The sequence below is a fragment of the Tupaia chinensis genome, unplaced genomic scaffold (genome assembly GCF_000334495.1).
Source record: "Tupaia chinensis unplaced genomic scaffold, TupChi_1.0 Scaffold000028_1, whole genome shotgun sequence".
NCBI lineage: Eukaryota > Metazoa > Chordata > Mammalia > Scandentia > Tupaiidae > Tupaia > Tupaia belangeri.
In genome coordinates, this window is record NW_006159458.1 from 6378205 (window position 1) to 6398660 (window position 20456).

General features: G+C 43.0%; 1 protein-coding gene and 1 pseudogene across 3 annotated transcripts in view; one reads left to right on the forward strand and one right to left on the reverse strand.

Annotated features, from left to right (window-relative positions):
• LOC102475277 (acidic leucine-rich nuclear phosphoprotein 32 family member B-like) overlaps positions 1 to 2718 on the reverse strand; it is a 30926-nt pseudogene extending 28208 nt beyond the window's left edge.
• BCAT1 (branched chain amino acid transaminase 1) overlaps positions 1 to 20456 on the forward strand; it is a 116678-nt gene that overhangs the window by 39167 nt on the left and 57055 nt on the right. Inside the window, exons 1-3 of one of the 3 annotated variants that reach the window (XM_006140300.3) lie at positions 7714 to 8230; positions 9251 to 9322; positions 19188 to 19388. In XM_006140300.3, coding sequence (XP_006140362.1) covers positions 8027 to 8230; positions 9251 to 9322; positions 19188 to 19388 — 477 coding nt within the window. In that variant the 5' untranslated portion in view covers positions 7714 to 8026. Of the gene's footprint in view, positions 1 to 7713; positions 8231 to 8590; positions 9176 to 9250; positions 9323 to 19187; positions 19389 to 20456 lie in introns of those variants that run through there. The other 2 variants (XM_006140302.3, XM_006140301.3) reach the window with 2 other exon arrangements.

Consider the following 20456-nt stretch of genomic DNA (forward strand, 5'->3'; position numbering starts at 1 on the left):
AAAAAAAAAAAAAAAGAAGAAGAAGAAAACATGTACTGAAGTGCCCAGAATAACTGGCTGGATCAGTGACAGTTACTATGATTTTAAGTTGGGGAGAGACAGGTTGAGAAGAAGCTTTTCAGTGGAAACACTGATGACAATGTGGAGGAGGATGTTTTTTGGGAGAAAGGGAAAAGTCGAAAATGGAGCCAGGAGGAACACCTGGGAGAGCCTCACCCTTGGCCAGGAGAGGGGAGCAGCAGAGAAGGTGAGAAGTTGGTAAGAAGAGCAATGTGCAGGCAGTGGCCTCGGTGGGACTTGGTGACTTACCTCCTGGGGTGAAAAACGGAAGTGAAAAATTTAGAGGCATGCTTCTGAGATCTGTGTGTGTGTGTGTGTTTCTTTCTTTCTTTGGCACATGTGCTTCATGTGCTTGCCAGAGAAAGAGGGAGGGAGGGAGAGAGAAAGTAAAAAAAAACCAACCAAACAAACAAACAAAACACTTCCTAATGGGATGTGGTCACATGCAGTCCCTTCTCCATTTCTCCATCCTGGCAAGGTTTTGGTCACCCAAGCACACACATCCAGTGTTCTCCAAGCCACCCGCTCCAGGACTTGAACCCTGACTGGCCATGTGAGAGCTGGCTTCCTTTGCTTCACTGCTTTGCTGCAGGGCTAGCCTGGGATCAATTTTTTTGTAAACTGTAAGTTTTGTGAAGTACCTGTCCACATATAATCATATGAAATCATAAAGTCCTGATAAAAAGTTGTGTGAAAGTCACACATTTTAGAAATCAATCCATTTTTACTGGTTAAAAAAATAAAAAAACTCAAACTGCTGTCGACTACATGGGAGTCCAGCAATGTAACCATTATGCCCTTTGCTGCTCCCACATAATACTGTTTTAATCATTAATATACCCCAATCCAAAGGCTACGTATAAAACAATTAAGATTTAAAGAAATTAAAATGGAAATATAATAGCCAACATTTATTGAGTAGTTACTAAGTGCCAAGTACTGCTAAATCATTTACATATGTCTTCATAATGAGTTTCATCACTGCCTTATCACTTACTCTGATTTTATTTATTAAAAAATATTGGGAACCAGCAGTTAGCGTAATGGCTATGTCGCTGGACTCCCACGTGGTCGACCGCGGTTCGCGTCTCGGACCCGGTGGCTTAAATCTCACGCCGGGCGCGTGTGCGTGCGTGCCCAAGATCCCGAGAGGAGAATGGAGGAGAAGGGATTGCGGCGTGACCATCCCCCCTGGGGGGTGATTTCTCGTTTTCTGTCTCTATGTCTCTCTCTGTCTGTCTGGCGAGTGCACGCGCCCTATAGCGAAAACCTCTCAAAAAAAAAAAAAAAAAATTTGGGGGGGGGGGACCAGCAGTTGGCGTATCGGCTATGTTGATGGACTCCCGATCACAGTTTGAGTCCTAGATCCGGTATGTGTGCGTGCGTGCCCAAGATCCCGAGAGGAGAAGGGATTGCAGCATGGCCATCCCCCTGGGGAATGATCTCTTTCTTTCTGTCTCTGTCTCTCTGTCTTCCTGGTGAGCACATGTGCCCTACAGCAAAACCCTCTCCAAAAAAAAGAAAAAAAATTTTTCTTCTTGATTCGTGATAGAACATGTGAGCATGCATGAGAGACAGAGAGACTGCCCTGATCCCCTTCTTCTAGTCCCCCTGCCCATAGTGTCCTGAGCACTGGAGACTGAGTACTAACAGCACTTTTCAAATGAAAGTATATTACCCTATTGTAGGGAAAAATTGGTACAGTACTTAAAGGGAAAAGAATGAATTGCGTAGAGCAAACCTTTAAGATTATTTGATTCTGATTCTAAGGGTCCTTTCAGTGAGGTTTACATGGTTTGTTTTTGTCTTATTTTATAGAAAATTGATAGAAATGAAAACAATTCTTGTCTGTAGACATATAAATAAATTCTGACTTCCCCATGGTGGAAGAAGTTGGTTTTCATTTGCAAATTAATTTCAGTATTCCTGACCTGTAAATATGTCTGTTCTGTGAACTGGTTTTAACATGTGCCTGGTAAAAATTATTAAATGAGTTAAAAACACAAAACAAAACTAAAAAAGAAAACTATAAGGGGCCAGCAGGTGGCATGGTGGCTAAGGTGCTGGATTCCCACAAGGCCAGCCATCCAGGGATTTGAGTCCCAGATCCACTGGCTTGAAAATCACAGCAGGTGTGCGTGTGCATATGTGCCCAAAATCCCAAGAGGAGAGAGGAGAATGGAGGAGAAGGAACGGCAGCATGGTCATCCCTCCTGGGGAGGTGATTTCTCAGTGAAACTCTGAGGGAGTTTCTGAAGGACACTCTCACTGTCTCTGTCTCTTTCCAGCAAGCACAATGCTCTATGGCAAAAACCTAAATCAAAATTAAAAAACAAGCAAACAAACCCCTCCAAATTAGTTCATATCTTTTGTATGACAGTTAGACTTTTACCTTTTTTTTCCCTTAATTATTCTTTGTTGGATTATATCCTTGACTAGATTTTTGAACACACTGTTACAGAGCGTCCACAGGAGATGATCCGATTAATAAACTGACTGCAAGGTCACCTCTTCCCTACCCTCCAGTCTCACTGTGATCGGAGCTTCCTCTCCAGGACCTTTGGCTCTCTTCTGGTTCTTTTGGGAGCACCCTGTTCCTTCCTTTTTCAGAGATGTTCTTTCAGCCTGGAACTCATTTTCACGCTTGGTGCTCTCCATTCCTCCTCCTTGAGGTCTCTTTAATCCTCCGGATCTCTGTTCAAGGATCACTTGCTGGAAAGCCTTTCTAGGTCTTTTCTAGTTAATTCTTTATAAGAGATTTCCATAGGAAAGGTAGCACTTATTCCAGTTGCAATGTTACATTAGTTTGTGGGATTAGTTAATACTTTTTAACACAATTAACATTTTCCTACCTGACTGGGGGTGATATTATGATCATAGGATGGTGGAATGCTCACCACACATAGCCAGCATCTAACCTGGTACTTGCACATGATACATACATAAGTCATGCTTCAGGCAGGTTTTTGAGTATAAGTACTTACTGCCCAAGAGAGAGGCGTACTGGAAAAGCGTACATAGTCAGCAGCATACAGGTGCAGCCCTGAAAATGCACAAGAAACAAAACCATTTAGTTTTGAGTAAAATGCCAGCTATTTACCCTTGCATAAGATGAGGACTTTTAGGGACTGGGTTTAGGAGGAATAACTGCACAGAAGCAGTTAACAGATGGCACTTTTACAAAGTTTGGCTCAAAATGGTATAGGTAGGTTCTCTAAGAACAACGTGATATCATATATGTTTTATTGACTGATAGAAAGAGGATTTACAGGTGGCGTTTAAAATAGCATGAAAATTGGAATTGTGTAGTGTCTGTTTTGCAAATAGCAATGGTCTTGGGCTGGCCCCTGGACTTGTGGCTAAGGAGCCGGATTTCATATGGCCTACCATACAGTCTGAATTCTGGACCTGGCAGTTTGAAAAACACTGTGGGTGCACATGTGTGTATGTGTGCACCTTTAAATCCTGATGGGATGGAGAAATGGGGGAAGAGATTGTACTGTGACCCTGTATTATGGGGGGGGTGTTTTCTGCCTCTCTCTCCTTCACTGTTTCTCTAGCCACTGTAGTTGCCCTCTAGAAAATTACAAACAAACAAGAAAAGAACGGACTTGGAATGAATGTCTGGTGTAGACGTAGACTGTCCTTTCCAATACAAATACATGTTTAACTTTCGTTACTGAACTCAAACCAAGTACTCTGGAGCTGGCGCTGCAGACCAACCTGTGGAGGAGAGTTGTGAAGTGCAGCTTCATGGCCACGCCCAAAGCAAGGAGAGGGGCAACTCCATCTGAGAAGTCCCAGTCTCCCTGAGTTCTCTGTATGTATTATTATTTTTTCTTTTTTTTATATTATTTTGCACATCTCAATAGTACACAATATAGTTTTTCAAAGTATGTGTACATACATGACAGTCAGATTAACGATATTACCATATTCTCTACATTTTTGTTTTGAGAGATTTCTTGCCATAGGGTGTATGTGCTTGCTGGAGAGACAGGGAGAGACAGAAAGTGAGAAATCATCCCCCAGGAGGCTTGATATGCTGAAGTCCTTTCTCCTCCATTTTTCTCTCAGGATTTTGGGCATGCATGGACATGCAGCTGGCACGAGTTTCTAGCTGCTGGGTCTGGGACTTGAAATGAAATCGGCTACGTGTGAGTCCAGCACCATAACCACTATGCCACCTGCTGGCCTGTTGGCACCTATTTTTAAGAGCTAAACTAAGGGTAGCGGGATCTAGGTGGATGGTTGATTTAATGATTTTTTAAATTTAATTTTTAAAAGAACTGTTTATTTTATTTATTATTATTATTTTTTAATTTGACTAGAGACACAGAGAAAGAGAGAGGGAAAGTGAGAAAGTAAGCCACCAGATCTGGGACTTGAACTGTGGTCAGCCATGTGGGAGTGTCCAGTGCCTTAAGCACTATACCACCTACTGGCCCTGATTTAATGATTATTTTAAAAGGGTGTGAACCTCTGCTTTCTTGAATTGATGCGGGAATGCGGCGGTGCAGGGATGCACCTGCAGCAAGGCACAGGTTTTTACCTATCGCTCCTGAAGAATGAGAGATGAAGATTTAGGTAAGCAAGCAGAGTTTATTCAGAGAAGAAAGGAAGGAAACCGTTTCACAACATGGAAGGGAAACTCTCAGCTCAGTAACCCCCCGAAGGACTAGATGTCCAAGTTTTATTTATTTATTTTTTTTGGAGAGGTTTTTGCTATAGGCCGCGTGCGCTCACCAGACAGACAGAGAGAGACAGAGAGACAGAAAGCTGGAAATCACCCCCCAGAGGGTATGGCCACGCCACAATCCCTTCTCCATTCTCCTCTCGGGATCTTGGGCATGCATGCACACGAACTCAGTGTGAGTTTTAAACCACCAGGTCCGGGACTCGAACCGCGGTCAACTACGTGGGAGTCCAGTGACATAGCCATTACGCTAACTCCTGGTCCCTAGATGTCCAAGTTTTTTTAAGACCTTTTGGGGAAAGGAGTGGGTCCCATGAAGTAATGGTCTTAAGATTCTCTTGCTTCATCTGAGCTAACACTCTGGGTGTCCTTATTATCTTTAATTTTGGCTCACATTGTTTCCATTTGGCTTTGTTTAGGTGTGGGGGGGGGCATGTTTGTTCTTTAGCCCCAAGTATGATTTACACAAAGTGGCTCATTCTATTCTTTGGTGGCAGTTTTCTATGTTTTTAAGCTTATCTGGCCTGTGAGTTCCATTAGGCCAAGACATTTAAAATTCCAAACCCAGGAGTAGTCTAGTCTTAGGTCCCTGGTTTTGATGGCTTTGCCTAATGGCACATGATGTTAGCTTTGGCCGGAGGGACAAACAGCAGGGAAGAATATGGCTCTTGTTAAGTTAAAGTGGGTTGACTGATTTTATAGGCCCTCTCTCTCATGCAATGTTCCATCATGGCTCCCTTTATGTTATCTATTCTGCCTTATTGCCTAGCCAGAGTCTGCCTCAGAATGGTGGGCTTTTAGCTCATGCAGTTTTATTTTGGGGCAGGATAAGCATAGGTTTTTGGGCCTAGGATTTATGTGTTCACAGCCAGTACTTTTCTTTAAAAAAAGTTTTTTGCCATTGGGCGTGTGTGCTCGCAGAGAATAGAAAAGTGAAAAACCACCTCAGGGAAGATGACCACACCGCAGTCCCTTATCCTCCACTCTCTTCCTGGGGTTTTGGGCACACACACAACATGTATGTGGTGTGATTTTCAAACCTCCAGTTGAGGATTCAAATCCTGTTGGCTTTGTAGAAGTCCAGCTCTTTAACCACCATGCCACCTGCTGGCCCCACCAAGAGTCTTTATCTTGCAAAACATTTTAAGGTTTTAAGTTAAGGCCTTATCTTTCTTTTTCTTCTTCTTCTTCCTCTTCTTCTTCTTTTTTTTTTTCTTCAAGTGGGAGTTTAAGAAATCTTACAGCTCTCTTTTGTGGTCAGTGTTATTTCATTATCACAAGTGAAGTCCTTTTTTGGGGGGGGAGGTAGAGTTTTTTGCCTTAGGGTGCATGCACTAGCTGGAGAGACCAAGAGACAGACAGTGAGAGGAAGTAAGGAGAAATCATCCCCAGGGTGGAATGGCCACACTGCAATTCCTTCTCCATTCTCCTCCTGGGATCTTGTGCACGCACACACATGTGCCCAGTGTGGTTTTCAAGCCTCTGGGTTCGGGACTTGAACTGCAGTTGGCCATGTGGGAGTCCCGTGACATAACTGCTACACTATCTACTGGCCCCAACAAGTGAAATCTTAACCCTTCTGGCGATCACTAAAATTTAAATGAATTGAGTTTTTTAAGCCACTTAAAAAGATGCTTCTAATTTAGCTCTCACTCATTTTTAGTTGGGGGTTTTTCTTTTTTTCTTTTTAAACAGAAGGAAAAACTGAGAGCCCAGCATTTTTTTTGTTTTTTAATGAAGCCCCTGGTTATTCTTGACAGGATGTCTCTTTTACATAAACTTTGGTCTGGGTGGAAAACAGGCATCCTAGGGTTTATTTAAACTGCACCTCCCCCTTTAAATTATTTAATTGTATTTATTCTTTTTTAAAAAATTATTTATTTACTTATTTGACCAGACAGGGACACAGAGAGAGCAAGAAGGGGAAAGTAGGAAAGGTCCAGGACACGAACCGCGGTCTGCCATGTGGGATTCCAGTGCCCTTAACCACCACACCACCTGCCAGCCCCCATTGTATTTATTATTATCATTTTTGCTATAGGGCACATATGCTTACCAGAGAGAGAGAGAGAGAGAGAGAGAGAGAGAGAGGGAGAGAGGGAGAGAGAGAAAAGTGAGAAACCAAGCTGCCAAGTCCAAGACTTGAACTGAGATCACCCATGTGAGAGTCTAGCACCTCAACCACCATGCCATCCGCTGGCCCCTACCAGTCCCTCTTTTAAAATTTTTTTGAATTAAAACTTATTTAAAAAGAGACTCCAGGTTTCTACAGGGACGCTCACCCCTCTAATGGCACATAACCTGCCTGCGCTCTGTGGTCTTTGAAGCTTGAGACCCTACCCCAGTCTAAGAGACTCTTCCGTGTCTCCTATAATGGAGAGAGAGGGAGAACGGAAGGTTGTTTCTGAGTTGCTCAGATTAGAGGTATATTGTTTGTAGGGCTTTTTAAAATCATTTCTAAAACCAGGCTGGATTTAACCGCTCTCTCCCAGAGTAAACTGCCCTGTCCCATTTCCAAGATCAAGTCAGCCCGGGTTCCATTTCTTGTTAAAACAGAAACCAGGAAGGCTCATAATTTAGGCTGACGTTGCCCCGGGAGAAAACAGCAGAGGAGACAATAGCTACTCCAATCTTCCTATTCCTTTCTAAACCGAGTATTTCTAATGTCTCTTTCACAGTCCTCTTTCCAAATATTGCTATCACCAGCCTCCATCAGAAAGCAGTGGAAACGAGAGATGGGAGCTCTTCAGGGGCAGTTTTATCAGAAAATGGTGAAAAGCACCCGGATCTTAGGGGATATGTGCCTGTCCCCTACGTAACGCCCACTTACAAAGCGGACTTGGGAAGGTGGAGCAAAGAAATCTGGGAACCGGATTCTCGTTTTTTCTCCTCCAGTTTGCACAGGACCAGGGGCAGGATGAGGAGGGCAGTGAGGAAGGGCTTGGTGTCCGGCACGTGCATCCCAGACTACAAACTCTCTAGGGCAGAAAATGCTTTTTGTCAGTTCGATCTGGAATCCGGGAGGAAAGCTGCTCTAATGTAAATTTCCCCCAAGGTTTCCTTCCTTCCTTCACCTGGCCGGAGGGGCGTTTCCGGCCCTTGCCCAGAAGTTACTTAGTAAACAAGGATGCTCCCAAAGTGCGGGCACTTGGAAAGGAGCCCACTCTCGGCGCAGCCTCCGGCCAGAGACCAGGTGGCAGGGACAAAGGCTTTGGTTTTCGCGACTGCAAACTGAGTGGGACAATTCGGTTGGAGGCTGCTCTCTCAGGGATGCTGCAGGGGCTGAGTGGCTCCCAGCGCCTGGCCCTGGCGCTGGGCTCAGGGTTGTGGCACCTCGTGCCTCGTGGGCCGCGCGCCGGGACTTGGCCGCGTCGCCTGCGTTCGCATCTAGCCGCGCGCTGCGTGTCGCCGCTGCTGCCAGTTGCCTGGCGCTCCGGATGCCTCCCCATGGCCAGCGCGGCCCTCGCCCGCCAGGTACCCCGGATCTCCGGCCTTTGCGGAAAGGGGAGGATTGGAATCCGGATCTCAGCTGCGGTGGGCCTGGCGCTGCACAGTCCTTTGCCTCGTGCCACGTTCCGCTGGCGCGGAGGCATCTCTGCTTCCCATCCGTGTCCGGAATCTGGAGCCCCAGCCCGTGAACTCCGCCTCGGCAAGGTCCCCGCCAGCCAGGTCTAACACCCGCCCGGGGACTCGCTCCCGAAAGCCGCAGGGGCGGGCCGCAGAGGACGTGAGGGTCGCCATGGAACCGTTTTGGGGGAGGAGGCAGGCTCGGAATCGCTGGGCAGCCAGAACCCACAGCAGACGCGTCCTACGTGCCTGCGCCACCCCCTAGTGTTGTGACCGCCGCCTTCTGCCTCATTGGGTCCCTTTCTCCCTTTCCCGCCCTGTTATTTAGTAGATTAGGCTTTTTGGGGGGTCTGCTTTTCCTAATTAGTCCCTGTGTTTTTGTGTTTTAGATTACCCCCATACCATGAGGTTTTGTCCTTAAGGAACGGTCTCTGGTGTGTTGGTGTAGCTGCGCCAGCACCGGAGGACCCTGCCGGTGGAGGAAATGGTTCGCGCCCCATCCCTTTGCGGGCGTGCTATTGTGCGCCAGTGATTGATAAGACCACGAGGCTGAGCGCGCCAGGGAGATTTTTCTATAAATGACTTAAAACCCTAGTCTAGACTATTTACTCAAATATAAGGGAGACAATTGCTTTCTTGTTCTTTGCGGGAGAACCCTGGCACTGGAGGGCTGACCTGGAATTTAACCAGTCTGCCCCAGGCCGGTGGCGAACGACCAGAGCCGGCACCTCGGGCAGAATAGGAGGCGAAGGGCAGCGCTCCCGGGGCGCTCTGTGCCGCTCCGCCTGGGTGTCGTTTGGTCAGCGCTTCTGTTTTCTCCTTGCTTGGGTACCGGCGCCACTCGGTGTAATGGTGAGTCTTGTTGATTAGCCCAGGCCCTGGTTATTTGCTTCATTTGACTAAAGGGAGCTTTAATTCTTTTTTAAGGATTGTAGTAACGGATGCGCCTCTGGATCTTCCGGAGGAGGAGAATCAAAAGACGTGCTGGAGAGTTTTAAGGTGAGTTTGCCAGAGGTTACGTGTTTGAAACGATGATCAATTGAGTAAATCTATTTCTTGCAGAGATTTGGGGAATTTTCACTGTGTGGGTTATACAGTAGTTTAGATACACCGCCATGCATTTCAAGTTCTACTCTTACGGTGAAAAAAGTCATTAGGGGAGCAGTCATCACATGAAACGTTCCCTAGAAGTCAGTTAATTGTCTATTTAATTTCATGAGTCATACATTTTTTTTTTTGCAAAATAGTTTGTGAATATTAATCTAGATGCTTACCTGATTCCAAAAATAGAACCCTTCTAGGGAAAAAATTAACCTGATGGCGATGTTAGCTTTTAGCAGCTCGAGCTGCATTTCCTTCATTTCGGTCTAAATGAAGGGTTTTCTATATTAAGTCATCTCACATGTCCCTGGGGAATAGTGAGAAACAAATGAAGTAAGAATATTATAAAAGCACTTTGACCGTCATAAAAAAATACAAACGTAAGATGTACCATCATTGTGTCTATAAATCATTATTGAATACCCCTCAACCATGAAGATTTTGCTTCTTTTTGTTCCTGGTTCTGCTCTCCTGCCCTGCTTCAGTCACTGTCAATTGTCATCCATAGTACAGAGAGTCCTCATGAGCTCACATCCTGGCAGAGTTCAAGAGAGAGCAGAGCTTGACTCATCAATTTCACACACATTTCAGTTCTGCAGTGCTGGGGACTGTCCTAGGCTTTGGAAATCCAAAGATAAATTCAAGATATGGTATTTTCTATGGCTTTGGAAATCCAAAGATAAATTCAAGATACAGAATTTTCTATTTTTTAGAAATAAAACAGAATAGAATATAGCCATTTCTGTGCTAAAGTTAAGTTTGTGAATTTCAGTCATCTGTGTTATTTCTGGCATTTTTAAGATAATATTCTCCATAAGCCTATAGGAGATCTACTCTGCTAATCTGTGAAGACAAAACTAATATTTTCAAGGGCTTACATGTTGAGATACGGGTTCTTAAGAGAATGTGGTAAAGGGGACTTCTGCTTGATAATCTCTGAGATTCATTTTACACAGTGAGTAAATTCCTCATAGGAAATAGGCAGATAAAAATCTGCCTGCAACATCCTGTTACTTTGATACATGGAAGGTAATGTTTGCAAAGTAAACACATTTGATATTTACAAAATAGTTAATTCAAAATGTAAATAATATACTCTTGATTTAAATTTCTATATGTTTGGCTTTAAAGGGCTGCTACTGATAATTGTATAATGAGTTAGAATGGTGGAGATAGTCACAGCACAGACATGACAAGGCTAATGTGAAGTGACATTGATAATGTAGGGCAGAAACATGGTCATTTTTATAGGACCATCTTTGTTTTTGACTTCTTTCAATCTCTTAACTACCCTACTTATAAGATTTATATGCCCGTTTTGGGTCTTTGGGAAGTTGTCATATGGCTCTGTTCTCCTGTTTCCTCACGGTCATGTTAAAGTGAGGATGCAGCTTTCCAACAGGGCCCAGCAATGAGAGTCCTGTTACTGTATCCTAGAGAATCCTTTCATGGACTTTCTTTGAAAGGAGCCAGCCATCTGTTTTTTCTAATTGCCCTTGCATCACGAATTTCCACAGAATGTGATACTCCAAATCTGTAATTCTCTTTCACATGCCTTCTTATCAGGTGTTTAAAGGGTATCTTTAAAAATACTGTCTAATGCTTTCCAAATAGAGGTAAGATAGACACAGAGAAACCTATTGTAGTTATTAAATCTCAGACCCAGCTGTAATACAGTCAGTCTTTGGAAAGTTGTAAATGATGTGGCCAATGCAGGAAAGTATAGATGTGCTCCAGAGTAGTGAGTAAAAGGAGCTAACTGATGCTGGCTCATGCAGTCCTGGGTGCTTTTAACCAACTTGTACTTTCCTGCTGTGGACTTTTCCATTTCAGAGCAAATGATTACCCAACCATGAACTTTGAATTTGGAATTATTTTGGGGGAGAGGAGTTGTTTTCTATTACATTTGCTCTATAAAGAGAGACAGAGAGAGAGAGAGAGAGAGAGAGAGAAAGCAAGCACTTGACCCCCCCTCCCCCCATGGGGAATGGTCATACCACAATCCCTTCTCCTCCATCACCTTTTTTTCAGGATTTGAGGTATGTATGCAACACATGATACCTGATAGATCTCTCAAGCTGCGGGTTCTGGGAGTCTATAGCTGTGTAGTTGGCCATGTGGGATCAGGCTGCCTTAGTCACCAGGCCCCAGAACCAGCCTCTTGTTTTTGATATGCCCCCTTTTTGTCAGTGTTTCTTGTCATTTCATAATCAGTTATTGTAGCATTCTGAATTTTGAAGTTATCAGAGAATGTGGAACATCAGGAAGATTTCATTGTACAGGAGAAAGTAACATTTTACAAATGGGAGTATGTTTATCTATTTTCGGAAAGAAAATGTAGAAAAAGAAGATATTTTTAAAGAACACTGATAGAAATTGCTTATAAAATTTGTTAGTTTTCATGCTACCAGTCACATACCTTCAGGTAATATTGCTTGCTTACTTTACTCAGTTGTACCACCTGTTATTTTATTAGTCTTTGGTAATTTTTCTCTTTTAGTTTAGGTTATAAGTTGTTTCTGATTTCCAGAGTTGCAGAAATTTTTGCAAAGGAAGGAAATTAGAGTTCTTGATGAAATTTTGAAGCCACCCAGTGGAACATGACTTTGAAAAACTCACTACAGGGTAGTCTTTATGTACAAATCAGGAAGTTAAGACGGTTACTGTTTATACCATTAAGAAACTAATTTTTTTTTTTTTTTTTTTTAGGGTTTTTGCCATAGGGTACGAGTGCTTGCCAGAGACAAAGAGAGAGAAGGTGAGAAATCACACACACACCCCATGGGGGAGGGAAGGCCCCACTACAATCCCTTGTCCTTTGTTTTTCTCCAGGGATTTTGGGCACAAATGCACACGTACCCAGTGTGATTTTGAAGCCTCTGGATCCTGGAACTGAACCACAGTCAGCCATGTGGGAAGCCAACACCTTAACCTCTAATGGGACCTGCTGGCCCCCCCAAAAAATCACATTTTATAAAAAGATAGAACTGGTAATTTGATCACATAAATTCAGTTTTCAGGAATTTAGTTTTAGTAAGTTATAATTACAGGAACACTAAGTTGAGCATAGAAACATTCTGCTATTCTCTGTTTAGTATTAATGAATATGATTTCTTTGGACTAGTTGATCACTGGGTGGTCACAGAAGTGTTTTATGAAGAAGGTTCAGAAAACCAAAAAATTTGTATATTAGGTCACGATCATATTAATCCTGACACATGGTGGATTCAACCGTGGAGATTTTTCTGTCTGGTTATTTATAATTTATTGCCACATGGCATGTGTGCTAGCCAGAGAGAAAGAGATAGAGTGCCCACCCCCGCCATGGGGAATGGTTGCATTGCAATCCTTTGTTTGCTCTCTGTCCTGTTAAAGTTTGGGGCATGCTTTTCAAATTGCTGGTGTCAGGATTCGGACTATGGTGACCCTGTGGAATCCAGCTCCCTGTCACAGGGTTTACCTGCTGCGTTACAGGGCCACACTAATAATAGAGGTCTTAAAAAGTACTAATCTAGATACATTTCAGAACTGAGCTAGAACTTCAGGGGAGCTGGGCACAGTTATGGTCTGTGTGTGTTTGTTTTTAAGTTACTTGGATGATTTTAATGATAGTTAAAGTTGAGATCGATATTACATTATCTCCCTTGAAGATCTGGTCAGTTTGAGTCAGAGTTGATACCCAGAGGGAAGTATAGTGCCTGAAGCGAGTAACATTACTCTGATTCTTGTATGTTACCACTGATTAAATCTCTCCCTCTCTTGCTTTGTTTCTTCATATTTGAAAATAGCAAGAAATTATAATCATTCATTATTCTCAGTGGCTCCTCCAAGTGCCTAGTATTTTGTCAGTAGCTTCTTAAAAAAGATTACTGGGGAAGGAAGGAAGATGGGTATAATCTTGGTTGTACAGAGCCAAGCTCTTGGAGATCAGGAATGTTGATCCAGTCCAGAGTCCCTGGTTATCTAGGTCCATCCCTTCCATTGACTTCAGGGCTGCCATGGCTCTACCCCCTACCATTCCACTCCCTGCATTTCATACATTCCTGCCTTGCTGGGCCTTTGCTGTTTCCTGAAGATGCCAAGTGTGGTGTGATTCTACTTTAGCGCCTTTGTGGTGTGTCCTGTGTCTGAAATATTTTGTCCCTAGATATCTACATGGCCTGTCCGCTTTCTCCTTTCAAGTCTCTTTAGGGAAGATTTCACTGACCCGTCATGATAATCATTCTCTTTCCTTTCCTGTCCTCTTAAGCTGCTTTAATTAATCACTACTTGACAACTATTTATCTGTTCGGTTCTCCTTTTTTTATATATATTTTTTTCTCTTTTTGCCATAGGGCTTATGCACTTGCCAGAGGGAGAGAGACAGAAAGAAAATGAAAAATCATAGTCCCTGGGGGATGGCCATGCCACAATCCCCTCTTCCTTTATATATATGCCCAGCTTGTTTTTCAAGCCTCCAGGTCCAGGACTTGAACTGTGGAATTGGCCATGTGGATCCAGCCACCTTAACTTCCAAATCACCTGCTGGTCTTCCTCTCTCTTTTTTAAACAGTATATTTAATTTCTCTCAGGAGAGAGAGAAACAGGCGCCCTTGACAGGGTCTCCTTACACTGCAGTCCTTCTGACATCCCCCAGCCTTCCAGCTGGGATCACCTGGGTGTATTCATGTTCATCTGGAACGTTTCTGATCCACCGAGGATCTAAACCACTGGCATCCCTATGGCTCCAGCATCACAGAGTGGCCCTCTACTCCTGGTGTGGCATACCGCACACTGTTTGTTTCTTTACATTATTTCCCCTCAACAGCAGAACAAGGACTTTTCTTGTTTTGTTCCATGAGGTTCTTTTTGGGACCAACAGCAGTGCAGGTGCATAGCAGCTCGAAAAATAGGAGGGTGAGTGAATAATGCATGCTCACAGCAGTTAGTGCCTGTCCGTGGCTGCTGGTGAACTCACCCAAGAAGGACGGGCTGAGCCGAATATGTCTTGGTACATCCTGTGCTTGCTTGGTGCAGTGTCTGCCTAAGCGGTGGTGCTGGTGTGACCAGTGTTCATCCAGCAAATGAAAAGGCGAAACAGTAAGATTCATAAAGCGGACGAGGCAAAGGTTAGAAGAACAAGGGAAGAAAATGAGAATACCTTGAAGTTGTTTGGTATAAGGCAAAGCTGTAGTCTTATTTTTGAAGTACTATGCAGGTTGTCATTGAAGTGAAGCTGTATGTATCTTGTGTACTCACGGCAGGAAGAGTTATTGGAGAGCCTAGAAGTCCATAGAGGTACAAGGATCATGTGGAGTCAGCTTTATGTTTTGGGAGTATAGACGGTTAACTGATGTTAGAAATAGCAGCCAAGAGGATAAATTTTTGGAAGAACCGTGAAAAATACTGATTCTGTCCTTGAAAAAAGAAAAAAAAGGCAAAAAAAAAAAAAAAAAAAAAAACCAGGGATGGTTGCTTTTGTAGTATTCAATATGGGTCCAAAACTCTGCAAGTAAAAAAGCTCAGCCTTCCTCCATTTTTCACCCACGCCCATCTCTGTTTCTTTTATGTCTTAATCTCCACACCCTCCCCCTTTCTTTTATTAAGAAATACTTGCGAGGAGTCTTAGGAGGAGGAACTCTGTATAAAGTTTTATTTATATTAATAATGGCTCTTGATTTTTTCTTAGTCCAGGATTCTCCTCCCCATCCACTATCAAAAAGCTCTCTGATGCAAAATCTCAAGTATTCCATTGTGCAAAAATACTGTGAAACTATTCATGTAATACAAAGTTTGTGTTAGAATTTTGCTCACTTGAAACCCTGGCCACAGTCTAGGAGGGAACCTTCTCATTCATTAGGGGTGTATCTGAAATGACCAAGGGTTCTTGATATTTAAGAAAACTTGTACTCTTGTGTGTGCCTGGCACTGTAATAGGAAGGCTGAAGGTTTACCTGTGAGTACTCTAGTCATGGCGGCTCTTGTGTAAGCAGTCTTGACATGGGTGGCCAACTTTTTACAAGGGCCAGATACATTTTTTAGTCTCGAAGGCCTTCATGTTTCTGTCAGCCTCAGGAATATATCACCATTGAAGATAAAGGAATGGTGTGACTGTTCCAATGAGACTTTCATTTATAAAACAGGCCAGGTGGCTGCATTGAGCCTGCCTAGGAAATTGCTTGACCCCCCCCTTAACTAATCTAGAGATAACAGAAGAGCAGTGACAATCAGAGATCAAAATGGTTTAGCTAGACTATATTCCTTTAAATCAGTTTGTTGCACTTAGTAAAAAGTTTAAGTCAAGGTATGCCGGGACCAGCTTGGCAGGAACACGTTTTTCTGAGAGGGGAAGGCTGTGAATTAGAAATAGACACAGTGACAAACACACAAAGACACACAAGTATAGAAAAGCAAGTATTGGGTGGGCACAGCTTCTCTGATGGAGAAGTTGCAACCAGAACCAGCCTCAGGTTTATTCTTTTAAAGGGCAGAAAATGGGGGAAAGGGAAAATGGGATGCAAAGGGAATGGGGAAGAAGGAAATGGAATGCAGAGAGAATAGGGGAGGAGCACTCAGAAGGCAGAGCCAGTTGGTTTTGAATGTAAATAGTCTGAAGATGTAAAAATGAGTGGTGCCATATAATTTCTCTAATCTTGTTTAGGGGGACAATCTGATAAACACCTGTGGCTTCCTTTAGCCCCATATCAGGGTATTGGGTATCAACAACAACTGGAAGATAACTATTGACAGCAGGCAGATACCGCTTTCATATGTAAATGCTTCTTCATAGCCCTGCTAGAGTAGCCTACAAAAGCACCTTTCTGCACGTGTCTACAGGCCACATTTTTTTTTTTTTTTTTTGGGTGGGGGGGAGAGGGTTTTTGCTATAGGGCACATGCGGGACCCAGACAGAGAGCCAGAGAGATAGAAAGCTAGAAATCACCCGGGGGTGGGGGTGGGGAGGATGGTCACACCGCAATCCCTTCTCCATTCTCCTCTCAGGATCTTGGGGGCACACGCACAGGCCGGGCGTGAGTTTTAAGCCACCGTGTCCAGTACGCGAACCGCAGTTGACTACATGGGAGTCCAGCAACATAGCCATTATGCTAACTGCTGGTCCCCAGGCCACATGTTTTAATCACGTTTTCAAATTACCTGCTCTCCACAAACTTGTTTAAACAGTGTTATAAAAGAGGCCTGGCCCCATAGCTTAGTGGTTAAGGGAGCCAGATTCCACATGGCTGACAGCAGTTGGAATATTGGCCCCAGCCCCTTGTGTGTGCCCCAAATCCTGACTATGGAGAAATGAAGGAGAAGGGATTGCAGTGTGACCATGCCCCATTGTAGGAGTGTCCTTCCTTACCCTCTTTCTCTGTCTCTCTTTGGGACGTGCACATGCCTTCTGGCAATTAAAAAAAAATAGTGGTAAAAGCAAGTCAATTTTTCCAAATTTGGCATCATAATTGACATATTTCAAAGTACCTTACTAGACTAGCCTGAACTTCAAAGTAATATGTTGTCCTTAATGCTCGATGCTTTATTGTAATGAGCTTTTCTTTTTGTTTTAGAAAACATTTTCATCTTATGATTTATTAATGCTTTATTGTAATGAGCTTTTCTTTTTGTTTTAGAAAACATTTTCATCTTGAATATTATTCTAAAAATAAAACCTTCTCATTAATAATATATTAAGGCACTAAGGTAGCTGTAAGGCAGTGAATTAATTCGAACTAATTAGATCATTTAAAAATAATGTTAAGAGCTGGTGAGGTAAGCGAAGTTCTGTATTTGATTAGGAGGGAAATGAGTATTTTTGTGCATTAAAAGAAGTGGAGTTTGACATTCCTTAATATTCTTAAGGAATTATTAATATTTTTTGACTGGTCAAAGAGCTCCTTCTCCTGTTGTTGTTTTTGTCAGCATTCTACAACTATAATAAAGTTGGTACTGGATACAGTTTTGTTTTGTTCTGTTTTATTTTTTTAAATTTATTTATTTATTTTTTTGAGAGGTTTTTGGTATAGGGCTCGTGCGCTCGCCAGACAGACAGAGAGAGACAGAGAGACAGAAAGCGAGAAATCACCCCCTGGGGGGGTGGCCACGCCGCAATCCCTTCTCCTCCATTCTCCTCTTGGGATCTTGGGCACGCACGCACACGCGCCCGGCGTGAGTTTAAGCCACTGGGTCCGGGACTCGAACCGCGGTCGACTACGTGGGAGTCCAGCGACATAGCCATTATGCTAACTGCTGGTCCCTGTTTTGTTCTGTTTTAATTGCCAGATGGCATTTTGCTCTCCAGAGAGAGATAAAGCACCTTCCCCCCCGTGGGGTACAGTCATGCCATAACCCATTCTCCATCCTGTCAGAATTTGGGGCAAGCATGCACACATGCCAAGCATGTTTTTCAGGCCACTGGGGCTGGGATTCGAGCTGTGGTCAGCCATGTGGGATCTGGCTCCCTTAACTACTAGGCTACAAGGCCAGCCAAGCACACAGTTTATGCTTATGTGCTTGGTCATTTGTAGTGGACAAACAGGCTATGTGGAGACTTGGTGAAATGCTACTGTGTGAAGCTGTTTCCTGTTCCTCTTATTTATCTTTCTTTGAATAAGAGGGCCTTTGTTCACTGTTTCTTCAACATAGAACAGAGGATTTATATCTTAGTATTCATTCACTCCCTCTCTGTTTTCAAAGGAAACATTTGCTACACTTTGCTTGTTTCTTCTGCAGTGCATCCAGAGAATTGGGAGTCTTATGCCAAGAATTCTTTGGGGAGATAGAGCATAACCATTACCAAGGAAAGGTTCAGAGCATTGCCTTTTTTTTTTTTTTTTCAAGAAGCATGAAACTTCAGATAAGAGAATCTCTTCAGTATTATGCAAATTATACTAAACAAAATTGCTGAGAAAAAGATTTCAAAACATTGAATTTCTTAATGCTTAAAGGGCTTTATTCTGTAGCCGAATCACCTTCTGAATAAATATGCAAAACCTGTTTCTCATTTAAACTTATTTTACCTGCATTCCCATAGGAAGACTTTAATACTTTAGAACCTTTTCAATGACATTTGTAAATCTTTGTTGTATTAAGGTTGGGTCACAGAATATGAATGTAATCCTATTTAATTCATAGCATGCCAGTTCTGGAATAGGGGATTTAAACCAAACTCTTCACTTTTTCAAACCTCAGAAGGCATGGATTATCTTTGTCATGTTCATTGTTGTATTTTTAGCGTCTTCAGAATCAAGTACTTGATTTCCTTTTTTTTTTTTTTTCAAGAATTATTTATTTATTTTCATCTGACCAGAGAGGGACAGAGTGAGAGTGAGAGAGAGAGACACAGAGAAAGAGAGAGAAAGTGAGAAAACAAGCTGCCAGGTCTGGGACTCGAACCGCCGTCGGCCATGTGGGAGTCCAGTGCTTTTAAGCACCACGCTACCTGCCGGCCCCACTGACATTTTTTATTATGGAAGCCACCTCTTTCCCAAATGCTTGACCATGAGTCCCATGATGGCGAGAAAAAAGGATGCATTTTCTTTTTGCATTTTTATCCCCCACTGCTATTTTTGTCCCTGTTTCTTTCTGTCACTGAGATTCGGTTCTGCTGTGCTGGTGAGTAGAGTATATTGCAGCGATCTAGACAAACAGCTAAATTCTCAATGCAGGCATGACTTGTTTGACTTAGGTAGTATTAAATTTCTGTATTAGTCAAGTGAGTTCACTTTTTGTCCCTTGTATTTATAATCTAGTCAGTTAATGTTCAGGTCTGATTTTTCTTCCCCAGGCCAAGGACTTAATAATCACGCCAGCCACTGTTTTAAAGGAAAAACCAGACCCAAGTACTCTAGTTTTTGGAGCTGCGTTCACAGACCACATGTTGACAGTGGAGTGGTCCTCAGAGTTTGGATGGGAGAAACCTCATATCAAGCCTCTGCAGAACCTGTCATTGCATCCAGGTTCTTCGGCTCTCCACTATGCAGTGGAAGTAAGTACATGGGGATTAAGGATGGTGACTTATACCTCGCTATAGGTACTACGTATCTTCCACTGCCAAAACAGCTTTTGGAAAGTGTGGGGTTTACCTTATTTACTAGAGAATGTTGTAAATGTCTTGAAAAATGTTCCTGTAGACAATTGGAATGAAGACAAGTCTTAACAACTAATTTCTGGGTCACCGGTGGTGTCGTGGTTAAGACAACAGGATCCCACATAGCGGACTGCCTGGTCTGCTGGACAAGACACCTGGACAGACGTGGTGTCTTGAAAAACATGCCAGGCGTGTGTGTGCATGTGCCCCAGATCCTGAATGGAGTGAGAAATGGAGAAGGGATTATGCTCTGATCATTCCCCAGAGGGGGGCGCTTTCTCACTTTTTTTCTCTGTCTCTCTCTGGCGAGCACATGTACCCTCTGGCAAAATTTAAAAACAAAACAAAATAGCTAACTTTTTAGATAATCTTGAATTGTATATGATATTAGTAAAAAAAAATTATAGAGCAGATAGGACAATTGGTAGAAAATATAGCAATCACAAAGCCAGTACTCTTGACATTTTACTAAGCCATGTCACTTCTGAGATCATTTACTTATTGAGAAAGGGTCATTGAGAACAATATTATGATTCCATTTTAATGCTATCTGCATGTTTTTAGAACCAGCAATAAATAGCATGTAGATATACATGTTAAAAGGTACGGCATTAAATGGCCTTCAGGCATGAGAATGAATAATTTTAAGTGTACAATATTTGAAGTATTCCTTTCCTGGTCCGTTTCAGGACACACAGTTAACTAGATTTGCAATATTTTCCTCATTCCCCTAATTCTCTCATTTTATTTTCTTTTTAATGTGTTAGACTTCTCTCCCAGAATACTGTGTGCCAGAAATAAGCAACGACCTACCTGTTACGGAACTAAAAGATGGTAATAGTGGGCCAGCCTCAGAGTGGAGTGGTGAAGGGCCATACGCTGGCAGCAGGATCCCCCATGGCGGCCATGTTTAGAATCATGGCCCTGGAAGCTTGAAAAACATATCTCTGTATGTGTGAGTGTGGG